At 55.4% G+C, this 25783-nt stretch overlaps 8 protein-coding genes across 8 annotated transcripts; 4 read left to right on the top strand and 4 right to left on the bottom strand.

Moving 5' to 3' along the window:
• Window positions 1–2565: 2565 nt before the first annotated feature.
• B0I36DRAFT_352008 (SGNH hydrolase-type esterase domain-containing protein) lies at window positions 2566–3488 on the bottom strand (the record flags this gene model as incomplete). The annotated part of the gene is made up of 2 exons (XM_046157068.1): window positions 2566–3350; window positions 3431–3488. The coding sequence occupies 2 exons, from the start codon at window positions 3486–3488 to the stop codon at window positions 2566–2568; spliced, it is 843 nt and encodes a 280-aa protein (XP_046009313.1).
• Window positions 3489–6975: 3487 nt separating this feature from the next.
• On the top strand, window positions 6976–7513 carry B0I36DRAFT_352007 (marvel domain-containing protein; the record flags this gene model as incomplete). The annotated part of the gene is made up of 2 exons (XM_046157067.1): window positions 6976–7248; window positions 7319–7513. The coding sequence occupies 2 exons, from the start codon at window positions 6976–6978 to the stop codon at window positions 7511–7513; spliced, it is 468 nt and encodes a 155-aa protein (XP_046009312.1).
• A 737-nt stretch (window positions 7514–8250) lies between these two features.
• On the top strand, window positions 8251–8601 carry B0I36DRAFT_365712 (uncharacterized protein; the record flags this gene model as incomplete). Its single annotated transcript, XM_046159186.1, has 1 exon — window positions 8251–8601. One exon carries the CDS (start codon window positions 8251–8253, stop codon window positions 8599–8601), a length of 351 nt encoding a protein of 116 aa, XP_046009311.1.
• On the top strand, window positions 8470–11231 carry B0I36DRAFT_153720 (uncharacterized protein). Its single transcript, XM_046148565.1, has 3 exons — window positions 8470–8572; window positions 8891–9722; window positions 9804–11231. The coding sequence occupies exons 2-3, from the start codon at window positions 8902–8904 to the stop codon at window positions 11149–11151; spliced, it is 2169 nt and encodes a 722-aa protein (XP_046009310.1). The 5' UTR covers window positions 8470–8572; window positions 8891–8901; the 3' UTR covers window positions 11152–11231.
• A 1707-nt stretch (window positions 11232–12938) lies between these two features.
• On the top strand, window positions 12939–13907 carry B0I36DRAFT_153703 (uncharacterized protein). The gene is made up of 2 exons (XM_046148564.1): window positions 12939–13564; window positions 13623–13907. The coding sequence occupies exons 1-2, from the start codon at window positions 13179–13181 to the stop codon at window positions 13693–13695; spliced, it is 459 nt and encodes a 152-aa protein (XP_046009309.1). The 5' UTR covers window positions 12939–13178; the 3' UTR covers window positions 13696–13907.
• Window positions 13908–16310: 2403 nt separating this feature from the next.
• On the bottom strand, window positions 16311–19383 carry B0I36DRAFT_375978 (uncharacterized protein; the record flags this gene model as incomplete). Its single annotated transcript, XM_046160415.1, has 2 exons — window positions 16311–16407; window positions 17540–19383. The coding sequence occupies 2 exons, from the start codon at window positions 19381–19383 to the stop codon at window positions 16311–16313; spliced, it is 1941 nt and encodes a 646-aa protein (XP_046009308.1).
• Window positions 19384–22578: 3195 nt separating this feature from the next.
• Window positions 22579–24217, bottom strand: B0I36DRAFT_329857 (acyl-CoA N-acyltransferase). The gene is made up of 3 exons (XM_046154764.1): window positions 23638–24217; window positions 23343–23596; window positions 22579–23219 (listed from the first exon to the last, which is right to left on the bottom strand). Exons 1-3 carry the CDS (start codon window positions 23970–23972, stop codon window positions 22960–22962), a joined length of 849 nt encoding a protein of 282 aa, XP_046009307.1. The 5' UTR covers window positions 23973–24217; the 3' UTR covers window positions 22579–22959.
• Window positions 24218–24331: 114 nt separating this feature from the next.
• B0I36DRAFT_423997 (ubiquinone biosynthesis protein CAT5) lies at window positions 24332–25687 on the bottom strand. The gene is made up of 2 exons (XM_046162263.1): window positions 25429–25687; window positions 24332–25347 (listed from the first exon to the last, which is right to left on the bottom strand). Exons 1-2 carry the CDS (start codon window positions 25642–25644, stop codon window positions 24814–24816), a joined length of 750 nt encoding a protein of 249 aa, XP_046009306.1. The 5' UTR covers window positions 25645–25687; the 3' UTR covers window positions 24332–24813.
• Between the last annotated feature and the right edge of the window lie 96 nt (window positions 25688–25783).

The raw sequence follows: 25783 nt of genomic DNA, 5'->3' as shown, positions 1-25783 counted from the left end.
GAACAATGTGCGGCATCAGAATCCATCAGGGCTTGCCGCCTCCCACCCCGCTCGTCGACGAGTCCGGACAGTCGACTACGCCTTCCGGAGGCTCGTCGTGATGGTCTAGATGCTCGGCCCCCATGCCCTTTAAAGAGATGTCGGGACAATGCCGACGGCGCGTGGCTTGCCGCACGCACAGCAGAGTCGAATGACTGTTTGGCAGCTCTGTCCCCACCACAGCGGTCTCGAACCATTTTCTCTCAAGCGACTCGCGACCTGCAGGCGCGAGTGGGAGGAAGCCCACCAGCGCCATCTCGTGTGGCTGAAGGAAACCTGCTCATCCACGTGTCGCCGCTCCCGTGGCGTCGCCGTCCTCGACGTGGGACTGGCAGGCCCACGATGACATCGAGAATATTCAAACAGGGCCATTTACACGAATGCAGCCATCACGCCATTACGGCAACGCCTGATCGACAGTAGCTGCAGCTAGAAGCGCATGGCCGGGGTCATGGTGCTCGACAGGGCCAGCGCTATTGAGACGATGTGCCATACGGTGCTCGCTTGGATATGTTCTGGTGTGCGGCGCAATCACAGTGCTGAAGGGCGTTGCCCGTGAACCGCGATTGCCGACGTTGTTTAAGGTTCGACGGCTTCGAGAAGCTATGGAACTCTATTCCACTATTATTCTTGACCGCAACTTCAGACTCCTCAGCTTGAGAAATCACCTGTCACCATGGAACGAACAGCACTACTGAGCAGCCGGGAATTCGCCGACACTAGCGGGCCCCGTATGACGATGCTCGTCGAATCTTCCTGGTCTCCGAACCCCTAGTTTCATGATCAGCCGCGATGTCGATGCGTGAACTCTATCTTGAAGCTTCACGGGATCCCACTGGGAACAGATTGGAAACAAAGGCTGGGGTGATCACGAGAGCGGCATGCGGTCATGACAAAGTGTAGACTGGAGAACCGGCGCCCATGAATCAGCCTCGTGACATCGGAAAACATGGACGGCCTTCTTGTGTCATTCACCTGCAGCACTTAACTGAAACTCTCGAAGTTTTCTGGAAGGTTTCCGGTCGGAAGGAATCAAAATAAGGTTTGCCATGACTCCATCAAGTGTCTAGCATTGCAAACAGGGTAGTACCCGGGTATCCGTCGGAAAACCGGCGGCCACACAGCTCTCACACATGACCAGTGATGGCATCGAGGTGCGGAAACGGTCTGCCGCAGCGGCCACCCGGCCACCGGGCAGTCGTCCAACTAAGGCAATATATAAACGACGAGGTCGAACAGAAAGTACCTCGAAACCATAACCATGGTCTCTCGCTTGCCAGCCGGCACATTGGATTCGGGGGAGGCAAGGAAATGACAAAAATGGTCGGAAACCTATTGAACGATGTTCGCCAATATTGGGAACCCCCAGAAGCAGCGAAATCCAATGTCTACAGAGCGACCCCCAACCTCGTCATCGCCAATAGACGGGCCGTTCATTAGCCCGGCACGTAACTGTACTTGGAGGCCTGTTCCACGGACCCCCATGAGCAGCGGCTACGAGGCGCCTACTAGTCAGTACCTGGACGAGGTTAGCCGAAACTTTAATTGTAGGCCGGCGCTTTGACCCCAGTGGCTGGTCGTTGGTTTGATGACTTCTCGAAACCTGCCGAGTCACGTCGACACAGTAGCTGAAAGCGCGAGGCGGCCGCTCTGAGAGGCCCGGCACTTGATCCTTCAGTGCATATCCGGTGTTTCCGCTAGACTTCCTTGGTTCGAGTCTTGACACTTGGGCCCCTCGGGTAAGCTCATCACGTCAAGTAAGCAAGTTCAAACTAGCTTCGGAGTCTAGTCAAGGATACGGGTGATCATCGTTCCATGGTGCCCATCGGAGGCCATGGCAGGCCGTGTATGTCGTCTCACGGACGATACTCCTTGTCTAAGTGGCATCTCGGGGATAAATTCACTAGTGCCAAAGAGAGTCGATTATACGTGATTGATGCCGAGGGGTGTTTGATATACCCCTTCTCTCGTTGTTGGTTGTCTAGCGCTAAGCTTTGGCACTTTCAGGTCACGCGGAAGAAATGATGTTGTTAAGTTCTCCTGAGACGGCACAGTGGTCCATGGACAAAAGTTCCAGGCCGGGAGGGGGATGGAGTCATTGGTGATATCTGACATAGCACTTTCCGGTTTGGATGTGCGGCAACAGGCAAGGGGGCTCAATGACATGTGACAGCATCTTGAATTCACCTCGGGCTGGATCTGTTCTCTGTTATGGACCTTGGTCAACATCATGAGTCGATGACTGTGGACAACAGCATTGAGAAGGGCTTCGTTGCACCATGATGTTGAGCTTCGGTTCTCAGAACGAAGTGCGTGCTTTGTCCTTGACTGACGTAAGGAGAGATAGCAGTAGCAGCAGAGAAAAGACAGCTTGTCCATACGAGGACTCTATTTTCATGGTCAACCAGCGAGCAAACATCTGCGTGAGATCTCGTGAAACCATCACCGACTCCCTTGCCTGGCCCGGCCCAGCCCGGCCCCGAACGACAACGAGTGAGTGAGTGAGTCGAGTCGAGTTGGCTCGCATCACCGTCCACCACCATCAACAAGTGCCTGCCTGATGACCGCATCCCAGACCTTTGCCATCTTCGCATAGCCCCCGTCGTTCGGGTGCAGCCCATCGGCGAGATCCTTGCTGCGCGACAGCGCATTCTCCCCGATCCGCATCTCCGCGAGGTACACCCGCCTGCTTCCCCCCTCCTGCTGCTGCTGCTGCCGCAAGGAACGGACGAGGGCGCGGTACTGCATGTTGACGGTGTGCACGCGGTCGTTGACGGTGTGCACGCGGTCGTTGACGGCGTCCTTGCTGTTGGGCTGTAGCGTGGCGACCACGGCCGTGGCGTTTCCCCCCGAGAGCGCGTGGATGTCGTCGAGGAGCTTGGCCATCCGCTCTCCGGCGTGGGCCACGTCGACGTCGCGCACGCAGTCGTTTGTGCCCGCGAGGACGAGCACGATGGCCGGGTTGTATTTGGGGATGGCGAGCGCGGCCTTGTCGGCAATCTCGGCAATCTCGAGCCCTCGCCAGCCCTCGTGCTGGTGGTCCGTCATGGTGCCGGACGTGAGGGAGCCGACAAAGTTGATGGGGATGCTGGCGAGCTGGGCCCCCGAGTTGGTGGGCGGCGACTCGAGCAGCTCGCGCAGGAACTCGCGGTAGCCGTTGCTCGTGGACGAGCCGACGCCAGATGTGGCCGAGGCTCCCAGGGCCATGATCCTGAGCGATGTGGCCTTGCGCTGCGCCACCGGGGCTCGCGAGAGCTTCTGGTGGGAGCTGCCTCCGGGCGTTGTTTCAATTGTGGCGGGAAGACCCAGCGCTAGGGTTACATCTTGTTAGTTTTTTGGGTGTTCTTTATTGCGCAGGCGCGTGATGTGGTGGTGATGTGATAAAATGTACCTGAGGAAATGAGGGCCGCTATCGCCGCGATGGGCATGAAAAGTCTCGTCGCGTACATGTTTGCCGTGCGGTATGAATGTCGTGTGAGTCAATGGGATGATGCCTTTGAGTTGGGCTGAATCTCTCTAGTCGTTGTTGTTGGTATTTGTTGTCTTTCACGGGCCTCGACGCCGTGTCCAGACCTCGTGAAAGGGCAGGTTAAAGTAAAGATATCACCCCTTGCGTCGGGTGTTCATGTTCCAGCTCTGGACTTTGCTCAAGTCGCGAGTAGGTACGCGACAATCTGGACTTGATGTAGGTTTGCTAGAGCGACCAGCAAGTCCCCCTTATCCCGGAGCACACTCCGGTCAATGATCAATATGTTTGCCAAAGAAGCCTTCTTGTTTGCCAACCATGAGTCAGGGTGCGTCAATGTTTCTCCTGTTACCAGTTGTGCGATTGGGCAGGATCCAGATTGTGAGACAAATATTTGCCCCAGAGTTTCTACCAACAAAGCAAGTTTCCCTTGCACATGACCTTCCCTTACCTGCCGCCAATCAAGTTGTGGCTGTTTTTGTGTGATGTGACATAGAACTGATGGCCATGGTGGACGTAAGGTGGAACTCCCTTGTGTGACATCATTTGCATGCCTCCGTCATGAATTAGATTAGAGATGCTCTCATTTTGGCTATGGGATGTAACGATTGCGCTGCTTTTCTACATCTCATATCTAGTCTAATGTGTAATGGGCTACGATCACGACCAGAACGGCAAGTCCCTGACATCGACCAATCCACTCCTCGTCATCATTGCTTCCTCCCGAGTTCCTGCGCGGCCTTGATAATTAATTGTCATTGTGACACGTCCATGTCTGATTTTCTGGATTATTCGGTGTTGAACGAGTTGGCAAGGTTAGCGCGTTGCTTGCCTCGACGTGTCTGAATATATGTGACACGTGGTCAAACCTTTGTGTCCTGGTCTCTTGAGCCCGTCAGTTTGTTACACAGAGCGAGGATGTGGTGTCGGACTCAATCAAGACGAAACCACAGAAGACCATGCCCAGCCGCTGAAAAGGCGAGTTGCAGGTTTCCATCTGCCCCTTCATACGGGTTCCGACATAAAAGTCTGAGCTCAAGCCCTCATTAATAAAAGGTTGAACAGCATCGACACATATCCCATTGGTGTTTCTACCGCATATTGTCTAAGTGGAACTCCAATGCGAAATTGAACTTCCGCATTTCACGACTCAGGTTATGCAAGACTTAGAGAAATGTAAGAAGTCCCAACTAGGAGAACGAGATGGAAACTCGCCTTTCCTTTTAGCGAAAGTTTGTCGCAAAACCTGACAAGCAGCGGTTGAATTTACTCTGGTCATTTGTGAGCAGAGATATGGAATGCTCCCCTTTGATGCCTTTGACTTTTTACGATCCCCCCATATCTCGACTACTTGCAGATTAGACTCGTTATATATGATCTGAAGAAATTATGAGGGTGCGTAGAATACGCGATGAATAGGTAGGATCTCTGTTTCGCCTTCGTTTTCCTCCTCCTGAGAACGGGTCTTTCGACCCCTCAATTTCTTGCCCCTTCGTGTCAACTTTCAGGAATAGCACTGCCTTTAGCAGCTCCGAGTACTCATGCTTGTCTGGATACCTGGGCGGAGCCACGGTCAGAAGCTGGCATAAGCCGCGACAACGACGCCTCGGTAGGTTTATATCATGCGTTGTTGAATGTGTAAGATGCTGTGACGTGTGAATGCAGGGGCAAGCGAAGAAATGCTGTCAGAAGACACAGGGCTTGATTTTGAATGAACTAAAGTGCGTATATATGTTGCCGCGGCATTCGGTACAATAACAATAGTCTGGCTTGCCATGGTAGCATCAGTTGACAAAAGTCGACAGTTGCCAGTACAAATGTGATAACTCTTATAAGTTGTGGATGCGTATAACATATGGATGCTGAATGCGAAAAAGCGATTTCAAGGTCAGCTGGAACATGTTGGGGTGAATTGGGCTGCATACTGCTGTCCGTCATGGGATTATATGGCACAACAGCCGAGCGCCACTGGATGTAAAGGTGAGGCAGCACATGTCCAGCATGGCGTGCCAGGGAGAGGGCAATGGTGCAAGCTTGCCAAGATTACGCATCACTTGACAAAACAGAAGAAGCCTGTGGTGCCTGAAATCAGAAAGGGGTACTATCACGGGCATGACGAGACATCGACGAAGTATTCTCTGAGCCCGTAGAGGGCTAAGCATGCACAAGCTAGACCATTGCGCTCTGCCGGATACTAGAGGAATACAGCTTGGTTTCGACGAGACTTGCTCGTGGCAGACATTGGCAACTGAGCTCCAGAACAAAGAGATCTGTATGCGTTGTGGACTTGGCATTGTCTTGGTGATGATAGGCGATCAACGGGGGATAGTCTCAAGCTCTTCTTGGTCGTGGGGACTGGAGCAGTGTGCCTCGGAGCATGTTCAAGTTATGTTCATTGATTGAAGACCAGTCAACCGCTCCACTGCGGAGTAGCAGCTCAGGTCTCGAGCCTTGTCATCTCGGGTGGTCCGCGGGGGATGCACATGCCGAGTGGCGTGCATGCTGCAGATGGATGGGAGATTGAAACAATGCGCCGTGATATGCATGAGTAGTGGAGGAGGAGGCAGACAGACAAGCCTTTTCTGGGTGGGCGTTGCAGGGCTGGGCGGCTCCACGGAAGGTGCGACCCTGCAGCGAGGGATGCCCGGGTGCGGCAAGTGGGGGCTGGTTGCTGTGGCCACGGCGTGGAGAGGCGAGGCGCGGCGCCGTGGTTGGCTGCGGTGCTCAGACGATCGGGCAGACGCAGCCACTGCGGCCAGGGTGCATGCAGCGCTGGCCTGCCAACAACCCCCCGATCCCCCATCTCAGAACCTTAGATCTGGGCACGGCACAACGAGAAAAACGAAGACACCCGAGTTGAAGAGTCATCGTCCGTGGTAGTCGCAGCGCGATGAAGTCAGCATGATGTGATGGCGCTGGTGCTGCGGGAGCGGCGGCCCTTTAATTACGTACTTTGAGTAGGTAGAAGAAGGAGCTAATAATTATTAGTAGAGCAGTGGGCGGGCGGGAGTGCCGGCCAAGGGTCAATGGATGACCTCATGGCGTGGTTGGTGCAGGTGGTGGTGTGAGTGAGTGGCACGCGCCTGCCCTCTCTGCATTGGTTTGCAGTTGCGACGTCGTAGCCAGAGCAATTCGCCAAATCCATCAGTCCATCCTGCAGATCCCTGCCGCACCTGCTACATTCCTCCGCGCGACAAGAGACAGCCCATCTTCTGCAGCAGCACAAGATAGAGATCTAATTATCATCCTCATCCTCCGCCTCCTCCTCCTCCCATCTCGTCAACACCCACACCACACATCCATCCACCTTCTCTCTGCAACAGCTTACACTTCACAACCATTCATCGTCACCACCACCACCACCACGACGCCTGCGCTCACATTCTACCACGAGATACACCACGAACACCCACACCACCAGCTCCCAGTCGTCAACCACCGCCAAAATGCGCGGCATGCTGCACTCCATCATGCGCCTGGCCCAGGTCCTGCTGGTGCTCCTCGCCACGGCCCTCCTCGGCAATGCCCTCGCCATCAGCTCCCCAGACACCGTCATCAACTTCCTCATGTTTGTCTGCGCCCTCAACTGGATCGCCATCCTCTGGGGCCTCGTCACCCACTTCATCTCCAGCCTCGACATGCCCATCATCTCCATGGCCCTCGACGGTCTTGCGGCTCTCTTCACCTTTATCGGCGCCGTCGTCATCTCGGCCAAGCTCACTGCCGTCAACTGCAGCAACCTCGTAAGCCTTCCCCCCAAGTGCTAGCCTTCGGTGGCCACGACCATTCACTAACGTCAGCTGGTCCTTCCAGAGCGGCTTTCCCAGCGATTACGTCGCCTTCGGCTCCGGCGACAACGAGAAGAAGTGCCGTGAGCTGCAAGCCGGCACTGTCTTCTTGTGGTTCCTCCTCCCGCTCCTCTGCGCCACCCTCTTTCTCGCCTTCCGCGAGTTCCGACGCGGCGGCTCGGTTGTCAGCCGGCCCAGCATGTCCCAGATCGGCGTGTAGAGAACCAAACGATCTGTGGCTCCGGAAGCCGAATCGGCGGCGTACGATGACGATGGCACTACCTTGCGAGGAGGAGACGTTCCCGAGAAATACCACTCGGATGTGTGATAATATCGGTGATAGATGGGGAGTGGGGCACATCGGTGTGCTGGCACGTTCATGTTTTATGATATTATGATTGAATCACGAGCTGTGGACGCGTTACAGCAATTCTCTTGGGAGAGGGAGGGATTTCATCACTTGCGACCTAGCGTTAATTGTATAAGCACACTGACGGTTAGCGGCATCGCTCAAAAAGCCTTGGTGTCACCTCTAATCATGTATCTCAGGTAGCTCGAAGGCTTATAATGATACTGTGTTGCTAGAGTTCTTGCGTGGCACAGTGTCGCACATGTCACACATTAGACGTGAGAGGGATGCAGATAATTCCAGGTACAAGGAGAACATGCTCACATACCGTAAGCGCGTAGCACGTTCAGCTAGGGCTGTGGGGCTGAGCAGTGTTGCGGCTGATGTGTGGAGCGATCTCGACTCCGCCAGAAGACAACGACATTTCATTGTCGAGAGAACGCATCACTGGTTTCCTCTCTCGGTGGAATACCTTTCAGGTGCACTTCAAAGTCTCCTTCCGTTGTTTGCAATCTCACCATTGTCTGGACCTGCCGAATAAGCGGCATCCCCAAGGACAGTATATGCAAAACACAATTTCCTGGGGTGAGCCACTTGTAGATTGAACCATGCCGAGCTGGCAATTCCTCGCCAACCTCGGTACTTATATCCAGACACTACCCCGGAAGAACAGGAAGCAGAAGATATGCCTCTTTGGGGCGGACGCGTGCGGCAAGACGACCCTGCTGTACCAGCTCAAGCTCGGGCGGGCTGTGAGCACGATCCCGACGATCGGGTTCAATGTGGAGACTGTGCCGTGGAAGACGAAGAAGGTCATCGTCGTCGACGACGACGACGACGAGGAAGGGCGAAAGCGAGATGGATCCTGGAGAAAAGGGGGCCAGGAGGGGGAGGAAGAGGAATGGGAGTTTGAGTTTTGGGATGTCGGCGGTGAGTATGAGCGGGCTCCGACCTTTTGATCTCTCCCCTTTCTTTCGTTCGTTCGAGCTGGCCTCTTTTGTGCGCTGTGCCCTGCTGTGCTTTGTTTTCTTCGAGGAGTGTTTACCTTTCTTCTCGTGTGGCTGGCCTGTGCATATGGCTGCGGGATCCAAAGGGGGAGTAGTGCCATGCTTGTATTCCTGAATCGTCATGACAGCTCAGTCTCTCTCTCCCTCTCTCTCCTTCTTTCTCACTCTCTCTCTCTCTGATGCCCTTGTATCGCTTGCTTAACACAGAAGTTGACACTTCCATCTTTCGGGAGCTTCACAGGCTGCAACAAAATGGCCGCCCTGATGCACCACTACCTCGACCCCGACACGGCTGTGTTCTTCATCCACGACTGCAGCGACGAGTGGCCGGACCGGCTCGAGTTCTCGGTCGAGCTGCTGCACCTGCATGTCCGCCAGATGATGGACAAGAAGGCTCGGCACTTGTGGGTGCTGCTGGGCAAGCAGGATGCAATCATCCCTGGGGACGACGACGACGACGACGAAGTGAGGAGGAGAAAGGGGCGGGACAAGGTGGATGAGCTGAAGGGGCGGTTTGAGAGGGAGCTGGCGAGGTATGATCATGGGCGGGGTGAGAAAGGAGGAGAAGGTGGTAGTGGTGGTGGTGATGGTGGTGATGGCCAGGACGGGATTTTCTACCGGATTCTCGCGCCTGAAGGGTTGAGTGGGGTTTCTGGAGCTGGTCTGCCTGTCGTCATGGACGATGTCTGCTCGACTTTATCTCGAGCGGCCGAGGTGAGACGGGATGAGGCGGGAGGACTTCAGAAGGGCAGCGAGAACAAGAAGACTCCTCCTGACACGGCAGCTCGAGCAAAGGGGGCTCCTCATGAGCAACCACTCAGCCAAGAAGAACTGCAAGCCCTGGCGGCAGAGGAGATGTCGAGCATCCAACCAGCACATGTCTTCTGGAGGGAGTTTCTGGACGGCACACTGCCTGCTTGGAATCACGCGAGCCACTTGCAAGCTGGATATCTTGTCCTTCTCGAGTGCTTGACCAGCGGGAAGGGGGTGTTCGAGAGTGCAGACGCGTTCTTGCAACATCTTGCCCGGCTGCGCGACCGACAGCCCGATCGGTTCCGGAATACCGCCCATGTGTGAGTCTATGCATACTTGCCACGCCCTTCAGTGAAGAAGGGTTTCAGTGTACAATGCTGACGTATATGTGCAAATTGCAGCACAATGACAGTCTTCTGGCTGTTGCAGCTTCACCTCGCAGCGGTCAACCTCCAGATAGCCACTTCACAAGAGTTGTTCCCTTCGAAAGAACAGTTCCGAGAAGTCGTCCTCCACTCCCCGTCCCTGATGGACCGCGGACTATGGAAGATATACTACAGCAAGGACCTGCTGTTCAGCCCTGCCGCCCGTGAGCAGTGGCATCTTCCGGATTTGTGTCCTCTCCCGAGCATGACCGCCACCCGAAACGCAGAAGAGCCTCCGGTATCTGCTGCAACCCATAGAACGGTCGGTAATGATAGGCTTGTCGAGTACGCCTTCGCAGTCGTGAAGAAAACCCTCGCCGAGAATCTTCGCCGAGGCGCCGTGGTCAAGCAGGCCCTCGCCTCATTGCAGCGGACTACGCTGCAGTTCCGTGCCAAAGACTCGAGCATACCGCAGTATTCGGAGACCCAGGCGTATTTCTGGATACAAATCGTGCATGCTGCGCTGCACTCGTTCGCACAAGATACCACGGGCAGAAATGCGGAACAACAACAGCACCAGGTAGAGAACAGTGAGGTTCCCGTCACGAGGATGCAAGACATTTCACTCATAAACCTCAACTTCCCCGCATTCAAGCTACTCTATGATCTCAACGGCGACGCGACTTGGCGAGAGTACTACACTGCGCGGCTGTGGCAGGACGATGTATCCGCGAGGATGCAGTTCGCGCCGCCGGACTTGAAGCCCCTGCCAAGCGTCATCAAGGCGGAAGACAAGTCCGTCCTTGCAGCACATGATATGCTATTCCAAACCGCAGCGGCACAGCTGGTCAGCACAGAGCATCTCCCGTCGCGGGAGGTGCTGGCATTCTTGGCAGATTGCCTCGTGGAAGAGATCAAGCAGACTGATACTACTACTAGCGTAGTAGGGAAGACGGACAGCCAGGTCACATCACCGATCAAGGTACAAAGTCATGCGCAGCTGATCAGTCATCTGCACACCCATCTCATCCTAGCCACTTCTGGGCAAGGCGGCAACGAAAAGACATCAGTGCAGGAGTTGCCATTATCCAGCAGTCGTGCAGCGGGGACTCTTGACGGCTTTGTCCTTGGCGAGCACGACTCGTACACGGAAAAGTCGTTCTGGACGCGGCAGGTCTTGCTCGCTGCCGCTGCTGGTGACACGACGTCATTGGGATCCGTCGAGCACCTGATTAGAGCTCATCCGCAGCTCGCGTACGAGAGACTGCCGTTCCTTGACTATTCGCCTGCGCTGTGGTATAGTGCCGAGGCCAGGGCTGGGTTTGTGCCACCAGACAGGAGGGGATCAGGGGTTGTTGGCGCTGTGGCTGGCGAGGCCGCGTAAGGGGACCGTGTATCATGAGAGTGTCAATATCGTTTTCATGATTGTCTGTTCTTCCTGAGGGGTTGGATGAGTCGGGCGGGTTGTTGGTGGGCAACAGCTGACTGCTTAAGGCAGCAATGCTTCTGTGCCACGTTGTTGTTGACACGAGAAATTATGGACGATGGTGGAGCAGACCCGCTGGCAATCACCCAGAATCTTGGATGACCTGGCGCGGCCTGACACTGGACAGAGACAAACTCGGATCCGGCGTGTTGTGAATGCGAAGGCTTTCCCCACGACAACGAAAAGCCACTTTCAACAGCCTCGGCGCGTAATGGGTGGCCTTGGTGTGCCCTTGTGCTGTGTAGATACATGTATGCCTACCGGAAGTGCCCAGACTCCACATGGGGACGAGCTGAATGCCCCTTTCTCTCAGCCTCAGCCTTCAGGCTGCGCTGAAGCGCGCTTAGAGCCTAACGGTCAAGAAGAGCCCGGCCTGGCCAATGACACTCTCCGTCCTCGGAACGATGACGAAAGAAGCAAGGTGCATATCATCCGATCGGATGCGACCAAGCTCACGACCGATGCGTCCAGACCGATTCTGGAGAAACCCAGGGGTCATGGTATGCAGCCACAGCTTCGTGGCATGAATTCACCGGGAAACCAGGTCCGGAGCAAATGGACTGCGCGCTTAGCGAAGCGGCGTCAGTGGTTGGGACCCTGTAAACTTGCCGCCAAGGGTTTGCCACGGGGGGTTTTCTTGGCGGGCCGCGAAAAGTGGACGCGTGCGCCCCTTGAGTCGTGATTGGCTCTGTAGTTGCTGGAAATAGACAACTGAACTAAGTGGGGCGGGTTAAGCGCTTGACGTGCAGGTCTTCGAGGTCACATGTTTTTGGAAGGGTCCCAGAGACATGGGAACGCAGCGGTGACCCGAGTGTATGGATTTGGGGTTGCATGGGTGTTGTCAAATTATGAAAGAATGTTCCGAACAGCGATGCGCGCAGTGCGTGTTAGCAGATGGATCAACATGCGGTGCTTGAGTAATATCGTCGTGATGTCCGACATCCCGGACTGCATGAGGGAACCCTGAAACCTGATGGTAGTAAACAGAATGAGCCATTCATTCCCATGTTGCTGTGTAATCAAGTGTACAACAAAGTGCAAGTTTCGTTTACGCTACGTGGTGCCACTCACAGTACAGCATGGTTGACACATGGCTCGTGTAGGTCCAAAGCCACGAGCTGACGGCGCCTGTTGCCAAGGAGAAGAAGAAGCCCCTGCATGTAAACGCGCAAAGCTGACAATCGTGCGGCTCAGCAAATATCTAGTGGCTACCAGGCCTTGGAAATGTCGTTGCGGTGAGGCCGCAAGCTGCCCAATCACACGTGTCGGCGTCCGGAGATACCTTGCATATGGTGTACCGGCTGGCTGGTTCAAACGATCTCCGGCTTTCAGGGGTCCAATAGCATTTTCAGTACATTGTTTTTCCAATCTCTCGATCTGGAGTTCTGCATTCAGCTAGTATCAGATTGCTGACCATGCTTCACCGCCTGGTGGTACGGGCAGGCATGACTATGCCGGATCGGCCAACCGGCAAGCTCAATGCACCGCCAGAAATGAGATTCCCAGACAAGTGGCGTCGATAGCCTTGAGATTATTATAGCAGTATCCATATGGTGTCCTCTGTTAATGGCCGAGTTGGCGCGATGGAGGGGCTGGGGAGAAGATTCTACTGGTTAGCGATAGTCTTTGGGTTGAAGATGGTGTTCCCACTTGCTCGGGTCCGCGTCATCTTTCTTCGCGCTGATGGCGTTAGACACTCGAACTAAAATCATGAAACCATGGATTCAAGTGCCCATAATAGGTTCCCGCCGTCTTCGTGCCAATGAGCGACTCTCCTCGATTATTAGTACGAAATATAGGACTCCTTCAAGCGCCGAGGCACTTCGAACAACCTGTGTCCAGGCCAAAACAGACAAGCGCGCGATGCGTTCCTCACATGATCAGTCAGAAGGTCTGGCTGAGTCCAATATCATGGGAAGGAGGTCATGATACAAAAGCAGGCCTTTCCGATTTCAAGTCAATCGCTTTTCATCGACATACTCCACTACGACTTTAACACCAACCTGTCTCTCATAACTTGCTCGACAACTGGATTGTCAAGGACTTCATTCGTTACAATCTCTCTTCTCTCACTTCAATTTAATTCAACCAAGCCAGCATTTGGCCACCTAATTAAGCCCCTCCGACAACCTCCAACATCTCCAATATCTCCAACAAGTACAATAACAATGAGACTCACTTCGATCGCGGCGGTGCTCCTCACGGTCTTGGGTGTGGTTCATACTCTCCCGTTCCAGGTCGGTGACGGCTTCAACGCGGCGCCTGAGACATCCATTTGTACTTCTGGTTCATGGACCTCCAATGGCTGCCTGTGAGTCAGCAGTTCGTCCTGCCGTGGTTGTCTCGTGTGGTTTACTAATTCGCCATAGGAGCTCCGACGATATCCCCCGGGAGGCGGCCGTTCAGGACGACTCCAGTCAACCAAAATCTCCCCTTTCATAAACTTCCAGACCCACGCTATTGAGCAACAATCTTCGTACCCTTGAGACAGTATTCTCTGCATCAGAATGAGGTCCGCGCGATGCTCATGAGAGAAATTGCCCAAAGGTATAAAGGAGATCATGACCCTTTGAACAAAATCGCGAGACGATTTCAGTTCATGGAATGATTGTTGAATCACGCTCGTAAGGGTATTCGTGCGGTTTCTGGTTCGCACGATCCCAAAGGAGAGAATGTGAGCTGCAGGCTAGCGTCGAAAAAACTGTTTCGAGCGTCTCATAATGATGTTCATTCCCATCAACCTGGCGCGAGCTTGCCATGGCGTACCTGTTGAAATGGCATTTGTGCAGATGACTTTGTCTTGAGATTTCATTCGTGAAAGGGAACGACGGCTTCGGGAAGAGGCCTTGCAAACTCTTTGATTCACATGGGTGTTACAGAAGCGCAAGACAAAAATGCTATACTAATGGCAGGTGACTCAGAGGTGCTTCCCTGTGCGCATGACGGAATGGGATCTGAGAGATCGATGAGCAGATCTCAGTCTCAATCTTGCAATTCAGGCTCTAGATATCACAATCTCATAACGATGTGCAGATCCACTTCTGCCGCCCGAAATAAGCATGCTTACAGGGATTTGAAATACTTGATTGCAGCATGCATACCGGATGGCTCTAGTCTTCTGCCATCGGGTCTCTAGCCGCAGAATATCTTGCATTACGGAGAAAGTGAACGTACGTACCCATGCCCATGCGAGCTAGCCCCATAGAGTCCCGGAGCCGGCGCTTAATCCCCAAGCAATCGTGCTTCATAGCGGGCCGCGACCTCGCAAGGTTGTCGATTTGACCAATCACAAATTCTCCTGCTGGCTCGCGAGCCGCCCACACCCTGGTTCGTACCCAACATGCATCCGCGTTGGCGGACTCCTCTGTTACAAAAGCATTGTTGGCCGAGTTTTCGAGACCAGAACACCCGCCAGCGCGCTTCATTCAACATGGCGAGAAACACACTTATATAACTCCCACTCTCCCTGGAACGCCGATCAATGACAGACGACTAAATCCAAACGCCGTGCTTGCAATCAAATATATCGACCAACAGCAAACATCACCCAGATCTGGAGGACAACTTATACGCCCATTACTGCGAAGCCCGTCTCGGGGTTTGAAGCCTACGGCATGGGTCTCTCGTTCGGATTGAAGAGCGCGAATGGAATGACGCTCGACAAAAAGTTTACGGGATTCTCGTTGAGTCGGAGCGGATCAGAAGAGTCCCAGATGAACCCCCGATCCACTTCTGAGCCAGAGCAATGGCGGTTACGAGAAACAGTGGGAAGATATGGCACCTTCATCATATTGTCTGGAGCCATCACGATTCCGGTGCTCCTGGCACTGCTCGTGGTTCTTTGGGCTGGTGGCAACGGGGGTGAAGGCGAGAACGGGTCCACGGAGTGGCGTTACCTTGTACTCAAAGGCTGGTTCACAGAAGCCGTGACACTCTTGTCCATGGGCATCCAGGTGATGACAGGTCTTCAATCCCTGATTTGCACCAGTCTCTCTGCCGCTGTGGTCCTGGAAACCTCTGGCGTTCCAGTCTCACAAATTGCAGAAATGTCGATGATGAGGGGGGTTAATGATGGACCATGGCGACTCATTTTCCTGACGATGTCCGCATCATGGCGCAGGATGTTCTCGCTGCAGCCTTTCCTAATGGTGGTTCTATATCTTGGCACGGTTGCGACTCAGTTCGGCTCAACAATATTGGTCACTGACCTCGATACTCGGGCAATTGTGGGCTACGGAAACGAGACACTGTACAACATGACTGTTTCGAAGGACTCTTTCAGGTTCAAGCCTCAGCCTGTCACATGGTATATCCCTCCAGAGTACAACACTTTTGCCGAGATAGCGCCCTCGGTCAATTCTAGCCCATCGTCCTTAGGCTTCAGCGACACCGGCAACACCAAGAGGTTCTTCCTTCCAGTGCCCCGAAACAACATTACCAGCATCCGTGGTTATGAGGGCGCAGCCTATGCATGGAACAGCCGCGTTTCATGTGTGCCACCCAGGATGAGTGGCAGGTTCAACTTCACGAACTCGGGCACGAGTCAGCGGCCATACACTCTGAGCATAAGAGGAAACGTCTCCTACGAGGAGACTTTCGCTGATGCTGGTTTGCCGCAGGTCCCGCTATGCACAGGGGGGAAGTGCCTACCTGCGAACTTCAACTGCTCACTCATTATCGCCAGCAATGTTGGCATGGAAGGAATTGGCTTCTGTATACCTTCTGTGGACAATGTCGTGGAAAAAGCAACAATGAAGTGGCTGAGCGACCCTCGAGCCGAGCCGATCAACGCCAACTCCATGGTCTTCCTCATGAGCAAGACAAATGGGACATATTACAACTGGACATATGTCGACCAAGAGCCAGAGCTCCCCACAACGGCGGCTCGTGTCGATGAGTGGTCTGAATGGACACTAACGAACAACACAAAGTACTCCGTCTCGCTCTGCTTCGCGTCCAGTGTCTGGGAACGGTCAAACATCAAAGCCTCCACAGCTCGTGACACCTTTATCGCAAAGCCCCAGGAACAGCCGGGCCAGATGGCGTTTGACACGACTCTAGTGCGCAGACAGCTTGGCGTGACGACCACCATTGCGAGTAACACCGAGCGCGGCATCTTCACCGTCGACTCGATTTCCAACACGACCTCTGGCACTAACAACACCATCTACCTCGACACATCCCCTTACTATCTCTTTGGTGGCACCATGGCGCCCGGCGGATACGACTTTGTCATGCACACCTCTGGCGGAGGCAGCGGCTTGAGCACAATAAACCCCTACATGGACTTTGCCGGGACGCTCGAGGACGTGCTGCACGACACGGGTCGCCCGGCCCTGGCCCTGCAGGCGATGCTGGGCATCAAGGCGCTCAACACCTTCTACGCTGTGGGCACGTTCATGATCAACCCGGAGCCCGTCCGGGTCACCGAGACGGTCATGACGCAGGCGCCCGTGCGCTGGACGGGCCTGCTGTGCTTCGCGGGCGTCGTGGTGCTCAACTACTTCAGCGTCATCGCCGTCACGGCGACGTTCCTCCTGCAGACGCGCTACTCGAAGCAGGGCCACTTCTGGCACACCATCTCGCAGGTGATAACCGACGACACGGTGCCCATCCTACAGCACGCCACCGAGTCGCGCGACGACCACGCCCTGGCCAGCGTGGCAACCGGCGCGGGCACGGGCACGACCGCCACCAACAGCGGCAGCGGCAGGAGGGGCAACAGCAAGGATAAAGATGACCCCGTCGTGGTGGTGTCGAGGTCCGTCAAGACGGGTAGGGTGCAGGTCATCCGCAAGGACGAGCTGGGGAGGGTATAAAAAGTTTCCTGGGTTTTCTTTTGTCTGTTATTGTGCTGAACAGGGAAGGATAGGCTCATTATATTTGGACCACCAGATCGTGTGTCACCCTCCAGTAGCATGATGGATGGCACAAATAATTCAGGAGTAGCTTGAAGGATTGTTTGTCTATCTTAATTACATAGTGTGACTCAATTAAATGGTGGATGATGATTTTGTCGTCCTCTGATGATAACCGCAAGACCAAACTCCATGATGCAGTGGCAGATCAAGTGCCGACGCTGGTATATGCTACAAAGAAAAACATGAGGCAAGGAAAAGTGGCTATGTGAACATCGATCTAGTAGGCGCCGCCTTGTCCATGCGGCCGGCCCATGCTGTGCGGCCGGCTCTGAGGCCGGCTGCCGAAGGAGGAGCTCATGGACATGCGGTTCACAGCAGGGTCGGAGCTGTGAGTCGGCAGGCCAGGGCCCTCGTTGACGGCAGACTTGCTTCCGCTGCCACGCGCGGCCATGCCTAGGGCATCGAGCTCGTTTGTGGTGGCGAGGTGCGACTGAGACTTGACAAACGAAGTGCGGTCATCGCCCATGAAGCGGTAGCGGGTATCCGGGTTTTCGCGGAAGAGAACAAAGAGAGTGCTGATGATAATCATCAGCAGGAGGACGGTCGTGAAGATGGCGTTGACAACCCAGAAGACGACACCAGCAACGCTAGTAACAATGCCGGGCTGTCCAAAAACTTCGGTGTAGATCAAAATGCAGATCGTGTTGAAGAAGTTGATGGCGGCAATGGCAATGTTGAAAGAGTTCATCTTCTTGTCCATCCAGGGGCGCATGACGGAGGCGCCGATCAAGGCAGCGGCCTCGACAATCATGAGAGCAATCGCCAAGGCGATGCCGCTGGCAACGGCAATGACAAGCGACTTGACAAACATGTAGCCAAGCATGATGGCCACGAAGTAGTATGCAGAGGCGCGGAACTGGATGTACAGGAAGCCCCAGCGGTTCAGAGCAGAGTCCTCGGCAAACAGGCTGTAGGCGGGGTTCTTGTGCAAGACGATTGAGCGGCGCGCAATGACGATGACAGTGTACGCAGCATAGCCCAGCGTCGCAAGGGTGCCAATGAGGAAGGCCACGGCGAGGACGACCAGGGCGGGCGAGTCGCGGCGCTTGAACTCCAAAAGGCAGAGGAAGCATAGAGCGGGGAACCCGATGAGGGTGATGCGATACAGAATACCCTTCAGGGTAGGTAGCCACGAAGCCCGGAAATCGATGAAACGGTCGTGCTTGATGATCCTGACCTTGGCCATGCCATCCATAATGAACTTGGCCAGAGCAACAAAGATGCAGCTGAAGATCATGACAATGACGTAGGTGACGAGCCCGGTGAGGAAGATGTTGGTGGCGTCCATGTTCTCGCGGAAAGCCACGCGGTCGGGACCGGAAATGACGTAGGCGCCATAGCCCGTCTGAACCTCGTCACGCTTGAAGAGGTCGAGCGCACGCTTCTGTACTTCGACAGAGACGGTACCGACGCTGTTGAGCACGTGAGAAGGAGTGCCGCCAGTCGAGCGCAGGTACCAGGTGTAGATGTCCTGGAGAAAGCCGACATTGAGCACACCCAGACTCCACTGAAAGTCCTGCGTCCAAGCCTGGACGACAGGAGGGAGAGGAACCTCGATCATGCCGGAGAGCGCCTGGGACTGGTAGTAGCCAACCAGGGAAAGAGCGCTGGCGGCGACGTGAGAAGCAGCATTGTAATGGCCAACGGTAGAGAGAGCAGCAGAGGTGACGAGAGCCAGACCGACGACGAGAGCAGTGGCCCATTTGACTCCAACAAGATCGACCGTCTTGCCGTTGGAGATGGGAGCCTCGATACAGGCGACCTGGGCGCCCGTATCGGCCATGTTGATGGTGATGTGAACCTTGGCATCAATGTCTGGGAAGTTATAGGCAATGGACGGGATCATGGCGGCGACGGAGGGGTCGAGGGTCTCCTCGAATTCGAGGTCGGGCAGCTGGCTGGCAACCATGGGACAAAAGCCGCTGACCTTGAGCGCGCAGGGGTCAATGGACTTGCTCTCGATGCTGATGCCGTAGGCGAGAATGGCGAAGTTAACAACGATGTTGCCCTCGATGGTCGAGATGGCACTGAGCTTGAGTATGATGGTGTTGTTCTTGGGCAAGAAGACGACCTCGAAATGGCTGGCGGTGAAGCCCGAATTGGCCTGGCAGGTGTTGAGCGAGGTGGAATAAAGCATCTGCTCGGAGGACTGGGCCATGGCCAGCAACGGCGCCAGAACGGCGAGGAGGAGGGTGAAGAAGCGCGCCATGATGGGCAGCGGGCGACGTCGTCGGCGTCGGCTACTACGGATTACTACGTCGAGGCCAGAGTAGTGGATGTGTGCTCGCCGGCGATGGAGTTGTTGGAGCAGATGATTACCGGTGTGTCGCGGATTCGAGCTGGAGCTGAGACGAGCAGAAGAGTGCGCAGTGGTCGAGACGAGCGTGGTGTTTGGGTATGGAGCAAACGAAGGACAAAGAGCAGCCGGAGGATGCTCTTGAGGGCGGCGATGGGGCACGGCGGGCTCGCATCTACCGGAGGGTGGTGGGATGGCTGTTGGAGGGACACAAAGCAGGAAACCAGGCCAGGACGAGCGGGAGAAATAAGCCCTCGCAACGCAAGCGGATGGGAATGTTGCGGTAATGTACGGCCACGGCGGGTAGGGATCTGACTGACGACGGGCTTGGCTGGGGGAGGGACAGGGCAGGCAGGCTGGGCAGGCTGGGCTGGGCGTGCGTGTGGATGCGGGTGGATGTGTGTGGATGCGGATGGGTGGGTGGGTGGGCGAGTGGGGCCCGTGCTGCTTGTCTCGCTCTCTTACGTCGTCCACCCGCCGCCCGACACGAACATTTGCGGCATGGCCCCAGATTCGGTGACAGTCGACTTCCAGACCAGACACTTGCAAACTCTACACGGCAAAACCACCATCACCACCAACACGCAGCAGACAGCCGGCAATGGCGGGAGCACAGCCAAGCGTGCCCAGCCGTGCTAGCACCAAACCATCCACCACCGCCCTCCAGCGACAGCACGCGCTGCCTGCCTCTGCGGAACAAACCCAGCCAAAACCTAACTCTGCACATCACGACCGCGTCAGAAACACAGAGGCCGCGCACTCCCAGCCCCGCCCGCGGGCGATCGCTGCTGCTCTGTTACGTCCTGCGTCTGGGGCCAACTCAACCACGACCACCTGCTTCTTATTCTGCTGCTGCACAGAAACACTGGAACGGCAGCATCCGTCACTCGCAGAAGCCGGCTGCCGAGTCGATCTCCAGGCCAAGCACCAGACTCTGGCTGCCCTGCCCGGCCTGATCCCTGCCCCGAGGTGACAGTCCCTCGTCACTCCCACCCGCGTGATGATGTCAGCCAACCCGCCAGTCTTGCCCTCTTCCAGACCCCATTGCCAACCCAATCTTGCTTTGCCTCCCCCAGCCCCCAGCCATGCACCCAAAAACCCATGATGCTCCAGGCACTTGACAAACACTAAAGTTGCAAGAGAATGGCTGGCCACCAGCTCGTGACGTGGTGGCACTACTCCGTCCGACGCCATCAAACACAGCCTGGCACTCCAAGTAACGTGCCGGATGCCAGTAGCCACTGCATATCCCAGGCGCTCGTTTCCTCACCTCCCTCGGGGGTCCCCTGCTCTTCCCGGACGCCCGTTTTTGCACTGCCACCTTTTTGGCACCAGCTCAAATGCTCTCACAGCGTCGTGTGGCAGGCCCGATACGAGCTCCGTCGCAGTGCAGGCGGGAGCCACGCGGACGACTGGCGCGCCGGCCCTAAGCCCGCCCTCGTCTTTATTCTCGCCTTGGCCCAATCAGGCATTGACTCTCAGGCACCGTCAATGCACCCAGCGTCCTGAGGCTAGCACTCACTAGGTCGCAAATGTTTTCCTCCGCCTCAAGCGCAGCCCGCCGCCGCAAACTTTCGTGTTGCAGCGCCCAAGAGTCGCTGCGCCGCCGGTACCTGCAGTAAAGAATCCTGCTGTTGCGCAAGCACAAACGCATTGCGCACAATGGTTGCTCACTCATCGGCTGCCCAGCCGGCCAGCAGGGAGCGCAATCGAGTAAGAAGGCCGTACTAGGGACCACCAAGACAATGGCATGCGGGCAATTTCGCTTGCCCCAGGCTACAAGACCACGACCTGGCCATCCCCTCCTTTCAACCCGCTGATGGCTGGCAGGCAGCAACTTTTGTACCCGGCTCACGGCTCCGCTCACCTGTCAACAACCGCCGCCAAGGCTCGACTCGACTTACACACTTGGATCAGTGTCGTATAGAGCTGGCTCTGCAGCCAGTAGCCGGCGACAAAGGGGGAGGCTGAGCACACATTGACTCCGCGAAACGAATTTCCTTCTGTTCCTGTTGTTGTTGTCGTTGTTGTTGTTGTTCCTCTTTCAGCAAGGCGCACCCGTGTTAGACCCTTGCCAGCGACTTTCCCAGGGACCATCATGACAACTAGCAGGGGTCTGATCTGTACGAATCCTTCCAGAACAAACCGCAACATCTGTGCGCGGGCGCGCGCGCAACTGGATGAAATGGTGATTCGGCCCCATACACGCACGCACCGCACGCGTCTTCTTCAAGTCAAATCTCGGCGGGCGCATCTGTTCCTTGGCAACTGCCCTCGACATCCCCCATGCGGAATCGTCTCGTAAGGACGGCATAATGACTCGCTGTACGCTGCATGGGGAAGTGAGACTCTGTCCCGCAACCAGTCCACCACAATGAATGGCAATGTGGTAGATCCCACTTCTGCCGTGAGACATGCCCATTTCTGGCACAAAGGGCTTTGTCCATTGGTCCGAGGGCTCCTTCCCTGAGGTCATAAGTCGACCGCTTTGATTCACTTGTCTGTGTCTTGGATATCCGCATTCTCGGCATTCCTGCTGATTCCGGCTAGATGGTTGAAGTGCTCAGTGGAGTGGCTGTGTTTGAGAATGCGAACTCCTTTATCGTGAAATGAAGGATGATGAAACTTTGCCTTGGCGAGTTACTGAAGCTGCATGCCGTTCTTCGACCAATGGCGTAGGATTGGATAATGTCGTGTGTGCACGGCGACAATCCGACCAGCTGCAATCTGTTGCAGTCTGCGAATTTACCTGGTGCCATTTTTGGTCTATGCAACATATCTTGCCTTGAAGAATTTTGGTTCATATCGACCCGTGGGAAGCTTCAGTCACGCGCTGATCTCATTGCCCGACCTGTCAGGTCCGGCCCGCGGATGATCGACTGGTGCCTCCTGAATCGTCTACTGGTCCGTCGAACGCCATCGTGACCGCCGGCTGACCAGTACGTGTATGTCAAATTGCGTTCAAAGTTCTTGCGGGGGGCAATTAGACAGTCTATCACGTTCATAGTCACAAATGGTTCATGGAGACAGGCCTCGCAATTGTAAATCATGGAGTGCTTCAAACTGGGCGTTGCGCTGTTCGATACCAGTCTCTTGACGAATTTCTCGCTCGTGAGATGTGAATGGCTGTTCCACCATCCCGAAATTCTTCTACAACACAAGCTGTGATGATGAAAGCCGTAACTATCCCCTATTTGTTGTCATGGTGCGGCAAGAATGAGCCTGTGTCACGTCCCATAGCAGCAGCAAGGCGTCACTTGATCGATGTCGCCAGCCAGGAACGCATATCTTTATACACTGAGGACTATGATGTTCGTCGGCAGACGCGGACGACTGCATGACGCACCTCATCTCTATTCCAACCTCTATCTATACCATCGCGCTTACGCCGTACTTTTTCCTTTGGTCCATCCTCAGGTTTTTCTTTCTGGCCCCTTTTAACTAAAAAAGGAAAAAAAAAGTTTCCCTTTCATCAAGTCCAGTAAACGTTCACGCCTTCACCGGCTCCCGCACCATAATGCTCAACCGACACGGCACGTCCACCTTCCCGCCCGTGATCTTCTTGACGTCAAACTCCAGGCTGTCGACCTCCCGGAACCCTAGCTTCCCGTACACGGGCCTGCCCGCGGGCGTGGCTTCGAGATACGTCCTGAGCCCCTTCCGGTCGGCGACCGCGAGGAGGGGAGCTATCAGCGCCTTGGCGGCACCGCGGCGCTGATAGTCGGGCGAGGTTGCGATCAGGGAGAGGCCTGAATGTTTGAAAAAAAATGGTTAGTTCCATGACGGGCTTCTTCGTTGAAAAGAGGTATGAACTTTGTTTTGAGAAGACGACAAAAGAAAGAAGGGAAGAAAAAAAGAAAACCAATACGTACCAAGCATCTGATCCGCCTCCCACTTTGCATGCATGCCCTTGAGCGCCGAGAAGAAATCCTCGCACCACGCCGGGTCGACACCCTCTGGCGCGTCGAGTCCCGTAGATGACTGCTTCTCATTCTTCTTCTCGTCCGTCGTCGTGGGCGCTTCAGAAGCAGTCATCCCGCCGGCTCCAGCCCCGTTCCCATTCCCATCCCCAGGCACAATATCCTTGCTGACATCGACTCCTCCCCCAGCGCCGCTACCGCCGGTACTCAAGCCGAACCCGTCCTCCCCCCCGCCGGGATATCCCACCTAGCCCAGGCCGCGATCTGGCCCGTCTCCGCGTGGACAATCTTGTAGTGCCGCACCGCCGGGTCGGCAAACTTCTTGGTCACCCGGGCCCGCAGCCAGCGCATCATCTGCTCCCGCCGGGGGGGCCACCAGAAGGTGTTGCCCGGGTCCGTCGCAAAGGCACTGTAGTAGACGTCGCACATGGGCTCCAGGTCTGCGGGCTGGGCGGGGAGCATGGTGAAGGAGGGGTGCAGGTGGGATGGCGGGGGGAAAGGGAGGGAGGATGCGCTCGAGGAGGAGGAGATGGTGGTGGTGGTGATGCCATTTTGTTCTTGACCTGGTTTTGGCGCCGCCATGTTGTCTGCCTGTGCTGTTCTAATAAGTGAATTTTATTGTTGTTGTTGTCGTTGTCGTTGTCGTTGTCGTTGTCGTTGGTGGTGTTGCTGTTGCTATGCGATCCTGGAGAGTTGCTAGTGATGAAAACTATATGTGTGGGGATCGCTGTCAAGAGAATGAATATATAGACAGAGTCACAGAACTCGGAGTTGCCCAAAACAGAATAAATCAACACGGTATTCACTGTTGAGGAAGCATGGAAGGAATTCGGCCTAGAAGTCGACATATTCCGAGTCACGTACGTGGGTCGAGGCTCCGGCCGGTGGTCCCCAACGCGGAGGCCCCCGCTATTCCGTCTAAGCCGATTTGGCTCGCCGTGCCTGCAGCATGATATCCCTGGCTTACTCCGAAGACAACCGGCTGGCCGGTGACTCCAATGGAGTGCTCACTACATGATGGAACGAAACCTGCAGCGTGGCTTGCAGAAACGAGACTGTATTCCAGAAGACGAAGGTCCGCAATTGGGATTGTCATTCAGATGCTCCTTTACCCAGGTACATAGCGACGGCTGTGAGGGGTGTCAACCAGGTTCCGCTTTTGTCTTCTGTCTTTGTGAGATTTCAAGCTGGAAGTATGTCAGCCAATAGCGACAGTCCGCCTTTGTGCATACACCATCTTGAATTTGGGGCAACAGTGGCCGGAGTTCTATTGTACAAAAGACCACTCGCACCTGGCTCCCACCAGGAACGAGGGTTTCTGGAGTATGCTACAAGTTGAATGTACAGTAAAAATCACATGTCTTGTCCCAGGCGAACCTGACGACCTATCGTTACAGGCCTGCCATAATGCACAGCAGTTCCGCTATATCCGCTCGCTGGCCCAGATGGCACCGCGGCAGCCCGCCCGAATCACTCCGGTAAGCAACCAATGCGGCTCCGCCTTCTTGGCGTCATGCTCGACAGCATGGTCGAGATGCTCAAGCTCCTCATCCCTGATGCGCCGCAGTGTGCCGCACAGCTCCCTCAGCTCGTCGCCGACTTCATAGCCCTCGGACTCCCACTGCTCAAACATCTCAAGCAACGTCCGGATCTGGCTATTGTAGTGTCCGCCAATCTCGGTCTCGACCGCCTCCGTACACGCCATAGCTGCCTCGCGGCCCATAACGGCGGTGCTCCAGCCCAGGCCCGTGGCCATCAAGGACCACAGTGGGTATAGAGCTGTCGGGCGGACGCGGTGCTTGGCAATCAGCGCGTTGAAGGTCTTGAGGTGGGCGGCTTCCTGGTCGTACATGTGCTCCATCAGTGGCCGAAGGTGTGGATGTGCTCGGACGATGGGTGGTTTCTGTGCTGTGTAGATGAGGGTGGCTGCCAGCTCGCCGGCTTGGTTGACACGGAGCTGTGCGTGATGAAGACTGTATCAGTGACCGACTACTATGCAAGAAGGTTTTTTTATCCTCCTCAAGAGCTGATTACGTACAGCAGAGGCCAGGAACTCCCGTTGCTCCTTCGTCAAGGGCTTGCGCTTCGAAGACTTAGGTTGGGTCGACGCCGGAGCGGCAGGGCCAGCTTGACGGCGTGTTGTTGTCGTCGACAAGCATCGCCGACTCGGCTGGCACAACGCCGCAACGAGAAATTCGTGAGTTGGTGCGAAGTGCCTGCTCGAGCGCAGAAGGGCTGTCCTCGCTGTAGCCATGGTGTGTGGTCCCTTGATTGTGGATGCAGATGGCGGTTCAACAGAGACACCCCAGCTCTGTAATGGGCGAGTGGATGACTTCAGTCGTCCCGCAGTCGCACGATGGCGCCTTATCGCGCTTATCGGCGCAGGGGCGCGC

Source organism: Microdochium trichocladiopsis, assembly GCF_020744255.1.
Source record: "Microdochium trichocladiopsis strain MPI-CAGE-CH-0230 chromosome Unknown B0I36scaffold_8, whole genome shotgun sequence".
In the NCBI taxonomy this organism is placed as follows: Eukaryota; Fungi; Ascomycota; class Sordariomycetes; order Xylariales; family Microdochiaceae; genus Microdochium; species Microdochium trichocladiopsis.
The sequence above is the reverse complement of the archived record's forward strand: the minus strand, read 5'-3'. Positions and strand labels throughout refer to the sequence as shown.